Source organism: Bison bison, unplaced genomic scaffold, assembly GCF_000754665.1.
Source record: "Bison bison bison isolate TAMUID 2011002044 unplaced genomic scaffold, Bison_UMD1.0 scf7180017864526, whole genome shotgun sequence".
NCBI lineage: Eukaryota > Metazoa > Chordata > Mammalia > Artiodactyla > Bovidae > Bison > Bison bison.
The window spans coordinates 2,238,601-2,248,786 of NW_011495077.1; the positions used below are offsets into that span (position 1 = coordinate 2,238,601).

The window sequence follows — 10,186 nt, forward strand, 5'->3', positions numbered from 1 at the left end:
TGAAATGTTCCCTTGGTATCTCTAATTTTCTTGAAGAGATCTCTAGTCTTTCCCATTCTGTTGTTTTCCTGTATTTCTTTGCATTGATCGCTGAAGAAGGCTTTCTTATCTAGTCTTGCTATACCTTGGAACTCTGCATTCAGATGCTTATATCTTTCCTTTTCTCCTTTGCTTTTTGCTTCTCTTCTTTTCACAGCTATTTGTAAGGCCTCCCCAGACAGATATTTTGCTTTTTTGCATTTCTTTTCCATGGGGATGGTCTTGATCCCTGTCTCCTGTACAATGTCACAAACCTCAGTCCATAGTTCACCAGGCACTCTATCAGATCTAGGCCCTTAAATCTATTTCTCACTTCCACTGTATAATCATAAGGGATTTGATTTAGGTCATACCTGAATGGTCTAGTGGTTTTCCCTACTTTCTTCAATTTAAGTCTGAATTTGGCAATAAGGAGTTCATGATCTGAGCCACAGTCAGCTCCTGGTCTTGTTTTTGTTGACTGTATAGAGCTTCTCCATCTTTGGCTGCAAAGAATATAATCAATCTGATTTCGGTGTTGACCATCTGGTGATGTCCATGTGTAGGGTGTTCTCTTGTGCTGTTGGAAGAGGGTGTTTGCTATGACCAGTGCATTTTCTTGGAAAAACTCTATTAGTCTTTGCCCTGCTTAATTCTGTATTCCAAGGCCAAATGTGCCTGTTACTCCAGGTGTTTCTTGGCTTCCTACTTTTGCATTCCAGTCCCCTATAATGAAAAGGACATCTTTTTTGGGTGTTCTAAAAGGTCTTGTAGGTCTTCATAGAACTGTTCAACTTCAGCTTCTTCAGCGTTACTTGTTGGGGCATAGACTTGGATTACCGTGATATTGAATGGTTTGCCTTGGAAACGAACAGAGATCATTCTGTTGTTTTTGAGATTGCATCCAAGTACTGCATTTCGGACTCTTTTGTTGACCATGATGGCCACTCCATTTCTTCTGTGGGATTCCTGCCCACAGTAGTAGATATAATGGTCATCTGAGTTTAATTCACCCATTCCAGTCCATTTTAGTTTGCTGATTCCTAGAATGTCGACATTCACTCTTGCCATCTCTTGTTTGACCACTTCCAATTTGCCTTGATTCATGGACCTGACATTCCAGATTCCTTTGCAATATTGCTTTTTACAGCACTGGGCCTTGTTTCTATCACCAGTCACATCCACAGCTGGTTATTGTTTTTGCTTTGGCTCCATCCCTTCATTCTTTCTGGAGTTATTTCTCCACTGATCTCCAGTAGCATATTGGGCCCCTACTGACCTGGGGAATTCCTCTTTCAGTATCCTACCATTTTGCCTTTTCATACTGTTCATGGGGTTCTCAAGGCAAGAATACTGAAGTGGTTTGCCATTCCCTTCTCCAGTGGACCACATTCTGTCAGATCTCTCCACCATGACCCGCCCGTCTTGGATTGCCCCACAGGCATGGCTTAGTTTCATTGAGTTAGACAAGGCTGTGGTCCTAGTGTGATTAGATTGACTAATTTTCTGTGAGTATGGTTTCAGTGTGTCTGCCCTCTGATGCCCTCTTGCAACACCTACGGTCTTACTTGGGTTTCTCTTACCTTGGGCATGGGGTATCTCTTCACGGCTGCTCCAGCAAAGCACAGCCACTGCTCCTTACATTGGACGAGGGATATCTCCTCACCGCCGCCCTTCCTGACCTTCAACGTGGGATAGCTCCTCTAGGCCCTCCTGCGCCCACGTAACCACTGCTCCATGGATGTGGGGTTGGTCCTCCCGGCCGCCACCCCTGACCTCAGACGCGGGGTAGCTCCTCTCGGTCGCCGACCCTGACCTCGGAAGTGGGGTAACTCCTCTTGGCCACCGCCCTTTGGGCATGGGGTCCTCCTGGCTTCTGCCCCTGACCTCGGACGTGGGGTAGCTCCTCTTGGCCGTGCTTAGTGTGTCGGTCACAGCCCTTAGGACCACCTAACTTAGTTCTTATCAAGGTGCCATTGGAGTCAGAGAGAGGAATAAATGCCCAAGATCACGCAGCTTTTGTTGACATGTCCCTCGTTTCTCTCTCCTGATTATCAATGTTTCTAATGACCGGGCATCTTTCCCTAGTCTTTGTTTTCTTTCCTTTACCATTCTCTTCTCTTTTTGGTCCCATCAGTGAAGGCCATGCACCTCCACTTGGGACTAGATTGAGGGTATGTCTACTTGGCTTCCCATCCTCCACATTTGGGCATCTGAACTGATCTGCATGGGAAGGGGAATCAGAGTGGGCAATGCCAGGCTCAGAGGCCACTCTAGGCTCCCAGGACCTGTGCTTCAGAGTGAAGATGAGTGAGAATGAAGGGAGAAATTGCCAGAGTCTGGGCCCATGGAAGTCATTCAATCTCAGGCCTTGATCTAGGGGAACTTGAACAGGAAAGGGAACCAAAGGAGATAGAGGAGGTCTCACCAGTCTCTCCTGGAGTTGCTTTTCCTTACAAGTAGGGCAGCTTTCCGGCAAACCACTTTGCTGCAAGTTGAAGGCTTGGTAAGAAGTGCTGGAAGCGGCAGACTTGCTGAGCAATGGGACCTGCTTCCCTGAGGTGCTATAAAACCAGCCTTCCAGCAGGGGGTGTCCTGCCCCGACAAAATGCGAATCCTCTTTTTCCTGCTGCCCTCCCTGCCAAGGAGACTGATTTCCCTTGGCACATGATGGGGTTAACCTGTGATCGCAGCTGCAGGGGAGAGGAGTCCCCCAGGGGTCAGAACAACATTTAGAATCTGTTGTCCTATTTAGGAAAGGTAGAACCATCAGAACCTGAAACCCCTCATCCCCTCAAAAGAAAGACTGTATTATGACCTTGCAGAGAAGAGAGAGAGAGAGCAGAGTGAAAGCAGCTGGGATTTAACAACAACAACAACAAAAAAAAAGCAAGGAGATCTAGGACCTGCAAAGGGTGTTTTTGGAAGTATGGTACCAGTAGAGAGACCAAAATTGACTATCAAGACCTTCCTTCCCAAAGCAGACCATTTGATCACCTGCAATATGACACTGACGCAAACTGATATTTACTCTGAAATTTCTCCACTATTCCTGAGCAGCACCCATTCACTTATCATGTATAGATACCAACCCCTAACTCCAAGGAACTGGGTTATGCAAGGGTTGCTAAGGAACGAGGGGAGATGCAGTAGGTACGGCAGGGGTTGCTTAGTAACCAGAGTCCCTTGTGATGGAGTGGCCAGAGCAGGTCTGGAACAGATGAAGGGTCTGTGGACAGAGTCAGCCCACACCAGAGACTCCTGAAAGGGTATGTTTGTTGGCCCCTGGACTCAGAGCTGCCAGGGCTTGCCTCTCTTCAGCTCCCTGACTCTCCATACCCCAAAAATATACCCCAAGTCCCTGAGTGTCCTTGACAGTCCCTTGCTCCAACCATGCCTTCCCCATCTCCCTTAGCAGGAAGCTAATCAAATTCCTAGATTCAAGAAGGGACAGTGCTCCTCAGCAAGCAAATGGAATCTCATGCTGGGGGAAGCAGGAGCCTCGGCTCACACTGATGTAGAGCTAGGAAATTGGAGGTTGGAGGGAAAGGTTGGAGATGTGGAGCTCACACTGATGTGGAGCTAGGAAATTGGAGGTTGGAGGGTCCCCTAGGCAAGCATCCCTGATATATTTCCAGTTCATGGGGAACTGGGAATACGTGATTCTCCCATGCCAATTCTCACCCTGTGCATAGATAGGGTGGCACACCTCTCCTTTCTGAGTGTTTCCGAGGAGCATGGGTCTCCACACCAGTCTGGCTTGGGGCTGCTTTGACTGGCCTGGGCTCCCCACAGCTGCCCTTCAGATAGCTTCACTTCAGCACAGCCTGGTGGAGTCATCATGCAGGCATTGGGAACCACAGCCAGGTTTCTCAGCCAAGGGTCCCTCGTTCTATGCTCCCCTGGCACAGAGAGGACCCTACTCTGTCCCAGCCACCATGGACATTCACACCCCTCTGCTCTGCCTCTCAATCTGTGCCCCTGGACTAGAGTACCCATTCAGCTACTTCCCTCATCAGACCCCCTTCGTCTTCCACGTCCTGTTTTCTGCAGTCTCCCTAATGACGGTTCTCCCAGCCTGAGCAGAAAGGAGCCAGGCACCCTGTACTGAGTTGGCCTGAGCAAGCACCCCTGGCTTCAGGCCTGGCAGGGATCTGGGGCCCAGAGAGGAAGCAAGTGGAGCTGCCCTCAAGGAGCCCACTGATCCTCTGCTTCCTCCACTGCCGGCAGGATGCTCCCAGGAAACCCTTTGTGGATCGAATGTTTATACACAAAAGCTTGTTGTTCCAAACAAAGCCCTTTGCACAGAACATCTCTGAGAAAGTGTTTGAGACACTGGGATGTTTGCCTCCAAGATGAGAACTGAGAGATTTAGTTTATGAGTTAGCTTTGAACTGCTTGAATTTAAAAATTTACCGTAAGTAGATAATCTTAACTTTTTAAACATTTTGATTGTGAAATATAATAAATACATAAAAGTGTATATGAATGCATACACACACACACACACACACATATATACACAATATATATGCACACACAAGACACATGTATCTTTTTTTCTTGTGGGGGTATATTCTTTTTAAAAATTTTTATTTATTTTTATATTTTTGATTAAACATTTTTATTGAAGTATGACTGATTTGCAGTGTTTCAGGTGTACAGCAAAATGATTCAGTTCCATATATTATTTTTTCAGATTCTTTTCCTTCATTCTTTACTGCTGGCCTTGTCTGTGCGGAGGAGCTGGGCTTTTTTTTTTTGCCTTGCAGTGCAATATGTGGAACCATGTGGGATCTCAGTTCCTCTTCCAGGGGCTGAATTTGTAGTCCCTCAGTAGAATCACAGAATCTTAACCATTGGACCGCCGGGGAAGTCCCTGTTATAGGTTATTATAAGATATTGAATGTAGTTCCCTATGCAATACAGTAGGTCCTTGTTGTAGATCTACGTTATACACAGTAGTGTGTGTCTATTAATCCCAAATTCCTTAATTATCCCTCCCTCAAGTCACATATGTCATAATGGACACCATAGTCATACAGTGGAACGCAACCAGCACCCCAGGAGTCCCTAGGTTTGCCGCTCCCCAGTTGTAACCTTCCTTTTACCCTCGGAATATTCACCATCCTGAATTTTGTGATAAGTATTGTTGTTTTTCTGTGCAATTTTACCACCTGTTTGCATTCTTAAACAACACAGAGGGGTTTTGACTGCTTTTGAAACTCATGTATATACAATCACATAATAACACATGATTTTGTGTCTGGTTTCTTTCCCTCAAGGATATCTATTTTTTTTTTTTTTTTAAGATTCATATATGCTGTTCAGTATGTAGCTTCAGTTCACTAATTTTCATTGCTGTGTAGTATTCTGGTATATAAGTGCAACCCAATTTGTCTACTCTACCATTAATGGACGTTTAGGCTTGGTTCCAGTTTGAGGCTATCACAAAGCATGTTGCTGTGAACGCTCGTGTGCAGGCTCGTGGTGCACACATGACCACCCTCTTGGGCTGTGAAAGTGTGGAATCAGAGGGCTGTCTGTTCAAATTCCCTGGGCAGCGCCGAACCATTTTCCAAAGTGATTGTGCTTGTATTCCCTCCAGCTTTGACTGAGAGTTTCGTTGAATTCTGTTTTTTCAACCATAAGCAGCTCATTAAAATTGATGATTGGTATAATTATTGGTTTGGTATCTGGCATCCTCACCCTACTGGGAAGCACCATGGGTGGGGATCAGAGGGCATGGTTCACCAGGGTCATGACGTCTATTGCCTGGTACCCGACACATTGAAGGTGCTCAGTGCTTGTTTATGGACTGAATGGGAAAATAGCCTTGTCTACTGAATTCTGGGTTTCCCATTCTAATTTGCCCCTTTTATAAACAGGAAATTTTCAGAAAAGTTTCCCTGGCCTGAGGCTCACCTGTTGATTTTACATTCTCTGCTCCTGGCCCTTGTCTGTCCGGAGGAGCTCAGCGTAATAAGTTTTAAGTTTTTGATTCTTTCCCCCAGGGTAGAGTTTAGCAGGGAGCAGGCCAGTCACTGGCCACCATGCTCCAAGCAGTGGCCTGGGTCCCTCAGAGCTTGTTCCATCCTCTGCTGAGCTCTCTGGACAATGTAGCAGCAGAGGGATAAAACAGAAGTGCATCCTGGTCAGTTGGGTAGCCATGGTCACAGCGTCCACTGATGGGTGAGCACCCCATTATCCCATGGGTCCTGACCCCTCATAGGGATCCTTACCACAGAAGGACCTCAGGGCTTCGGGGCAGGGCATGGCTTTGTTGATTTTCAGAGGGGGAAGGAGAATGGCAGCAGGGAGCTGGGGCTGCCTTGTTCCTTCCATCTCTGCCACAGGATCAGCTTCACCACGATTCAGTGTCTGGCAGCAGAACATGGACTGGGCGGTGGCAGAGCTGAAGGGCGAGGGGCTGAGCATGATGGGCACCATGTGCCCCAGGGGATGGCAGAGACCGGGAGCAGCTGGTGGCCACAGTAATAGGCCACGGAGGTGGAAGGACACAGAGAGGAGAACATGCAGAGCCTTCCCCTCCTTGCTCAGCTCTGGGGGTGAGCAGGGAGGCAGGGACTGGGATGGGGGCTTGGAGGCCCCAGAATGTGGCCTGAGACCATGACTGCTCATGGTCTAACTAAGCCCACCTCACTGCTCACGCTGGCACTCTGTAACGGGGCCTGTTGATGGGAGGGCCTCACTCCCACCCAAGCTGGGAGATCTATGGTTGAAGAGAGCTCTAAAGGGATTCCCCCATCCTCACCCCCCAGAGGGCTCCTGGATAGGACTTACCTCCCCTGAGGACCTTGGCTCCGGAGAGCCTGGCCTGGGCCTGTCCGAGGCCCTTACCTTCACTGAGTTTGGTTCTCACAGAGCCTTGACACCATTCCTACTGGAGATGGTATCTGATTAACAAGCTTTGTCTCAACGCCCCTTGCACTGGACTACTCTGGGAGGGCCAGGCCTGCTCAAGCCATCTCCAGCTCACCCAGCCTTACATGCCACCCTGCTCTGGAGCACTGTGGGGGCGTTGACTTCCTGGTGTGCAATGCAGTGGTCAGCCCGTTGGTGGGGAACACCCTGGGGGCCAGTAAGAAGATGGGGGACAGGTGAGAGGCTGCCCCTGGGAGTTGGCAAGGGTCTGAGGCACTCCCCACTGAGACCTGTAAAAGCAGGCACAAACCACGTGTCCCTGGGAATGTGCCATGATGGTCCTTTCCGGCTTTTAAAGCTGGTTCCTATACTCTCTGCTCTCCTTTCTCATGTCTTTTGCATTTATTCATTCAGCAAATATTTTTCGAGGGCTTGCTCTTTGCTAGGCCCTGTTCCATCCTCCGTGGGTAGAGTTGTGGATTAAGTCTCTGCTCTTGGTAAGAGTCAAGAACAGGTGTCCGCTCTCTGCCAACAATTTATGTTTTTCACATCCTTTGGTGGGGACATACATTGGTGATTGTGGTCCTCCTTGGTGACTGTACCTGACACTAAGATTCTCCACCTTTTTTAGACAAGGGATTCTCAGTGTCTCTCAGACGGATCTTGCATTAGACCCGCCCCCAGCCTTGCATAAGCTCAGGTGTTCCAACCCACTACAGTCCACCTAGCCGTCCTGCCACTTGGCTCACCTGGGTCCATGAGAGACCTTGTAAAATGCCTTGAGGTCCATCTCTGGCTTTGTTATTCTCCTACAACTATGTTCTTTTCACTCGGGGGGTTTGTCCCCTAGCCCCTCTGATAGGCCAGATGGACTGAGATGAGGTCACGGTTGTCCTGTCATTGTTATCGTCCCCTCTGCCCATGCACTGGTCAGAGCTTGCCTTCTGCCTCCCTAATTCTCTGTGCTCTGCCAACATCCTTCTCAGACTGGTCCCTCCTGTGTATCTGCCCTTGGCCAAGTGCCCTTGCCTCCATCCTCAGAGATGACCTGAAATCCGAGCTCCCTGTGGCCTCCCCAGTCTCTTCAGCTTCCTTAGTGCCTCCGAAGGCTCATTTGTGAGTCTGTAGCTGAGATCTCATTGCTGACAGTCTACTAACCCTCCTGAGTCATTTTCCCTTTTAGCATCTCGGTTCATGGGATCATGCCTCTTCTCGGAACTGTTTGCAATCTTCCCTCGTGAAGCTGAGCACACTCGATGATGGCCCGCCTTACCTTCTCTGCTGCCCCCCTGTCCTCCAAGGGCTTGATGCTCTACAAACAACTCTGGCTACGGCACAGAAATCTTCCCCCATCATGTCTGCCACCACAGAGGTGAAATGCTCACAAAACAAGCTGCTCTGCTTTCAATGGAATGCAATTAAAAAATATGGGGGGGGGGCACTGTATGGTGAGGGGAATTTCCCCTTGCTCATCTTATCCGTGGTCCCGTTTGTGCACCACCCTCAGGCAGATGCCATTATCTCCGACTGACTGGGAAATCTCTCGTCTCCTACCCCACCCACCTCTCCTCCATCCCTTCCCCAAGCACGCACCCTCTTTAGATTCACAGAGCTCCACAGAGGTGCACAGGGCAAAGTACGGGGCAGAAGGACTTCCCTGGTGGTCCAGTGGTTAAGAATCTGCCTTCCAATGGAGGGAACATAGGTTCAATCCCTGATCAGGGAATTAAGATCCACATGCCTTGAGGCAACTAAGCCTGTGCACAGCAACTATGACCCAACACAGCCAAATAAATAAACAAATATTTAAAAAAAAATAAGATATGGAAAAGAGTACAGAGCTTCCTTGACCTCTCAGGCACCGCTGTCCCCAGATATCCATGTGCTCACCAACTCAGGAGTTCTCTGAATCCTGACCTTTGTGTTTTTATGAAGCTTCATTGCATAGGCATGATTGATTAAATCATTGACCAATGGCAATTTATTCAACCTCCAATCACTCTCCTCTCCCCAGAGATCAAGGGGATGGGGCTGAAAGTTCCAGCCCTCTAATCACATAGTTGGTTCCCCTGGCAACCAGCCCCCATCCTTAGGTGTTTTCCAAGTTGCCTATTAACATAAACTCAGGTGTAGTTGAAAGAGATACGCTATGAAGATCAAGACACCTTTACTACTTCTGTTACTTAGGAAAAAGCCATGAAGTCTCCCTGGGGTTGGGACAGTTCCGGGCTGCAGGTTCAGGGCAGGGTGCCACCTGCAGCAGCCTGACTGAGGGCTCTGAAGTGGGGAGTCAGAATTTACCAGTGAACCAAGAGTATTTAAGTCTCTGGGCCAAAGGCTTCGGTCCTTGCAGAGTAGGTTTTACAGACCTGGAAGAACTGGGGCCTCAGGGGGTGGTTATGCTGGGAAGATGCAGACAAGCAGGGTGGGACAGAATGGTTCCGTGAGAAGGCCAGGCCCAGAGAGGGGACTCGGTGGGGTGTCCCGCAGCCCTTTAGTAGCCAGGGCCATGGGCAGAATCTTGCCATTGGATCTCCAGTCCCAAGACTAGAGATCCTACACTCTGCAGGGGCTGAGGCAGGGGAGGACAGTCGCGGGCAAGCCAGGCCAGTGCCCTGCAGGCCTGCAGGGGAGAGACTGAGAGTGGTGCAGGGGGCCTGCAGGGAGAGAGAGGCCGCAGAGAGGAGGTGGACAATAGGAGCCTGACAGCAGAGTCAGGGCTGCTGACCCCTCGCCTCCTGCAGTGAGTGAGGGAAGGTGCTGACTGCCAGGGTAGCAGTGGGGATGGCTGTCACTGAGAAAAGTCCCACATGCAGGAGGCAGGGATTCGAGGGAGACAAGAGAACTTTGCTTCCAATAAGGAAATGCTCAGAGAGGGGATTTGTGTGTGTGGCTGTTGGTGTGTGTCTGTAGTGGAAAGACCTCAGGGATGGGAAGGGCTGGGGGAGAGGGCAGGAGAAAGGGTAGGGGGTGCAGAGGGAGGGTCGGCACTTGATCTATGGCCCTTGCCCCTTCTTCTGTCTGGAAAAGCCCAGCCTGGGCTCAAGCTGCCTATGAGATGAGGCTCCCTCAAGAGCGCCGTGGGATGAGGGAGTGTCCCCAGTGTGGAGGGGGCTGTGAGAGGCGGAGGGGCAAAGAGAAGGAACGGGCTTTGTGTCCACCGCTCACCTGGCTCTCACCTCGTTGCCTCACAAGGGGACAGGGGCTGCGGGAAAGGCAGCTGCCCGGGTTGGGTGAGGACAGGGGCTGGACTCTTTGGGTCTCTCCATCCGTTCCCCCCAGA

The 10,186-nt window shown here is 49.7% G+C and overlaps 1 protein-coding gene across 1 annotated transcript in view; it reads right to left on the bottom strand.

Annotated features, from left to right (window-relative positions):
* Positions 1-6,468, bottom strand: part of JPH4 (junctophilin 4) — a 34,909-nt gene extending 28,441 nt beyond the window's left edge. The window contains 1 exon segment of the mRNA XM_010831414.1: positions 6,261-6,468. Coding sequence (XP_010829716.1) covers positions 6,261-6,468 — 208 coding nt within the window.
* Positions 6,469-10,186: the final 3,718 nt, after the last annotated feature.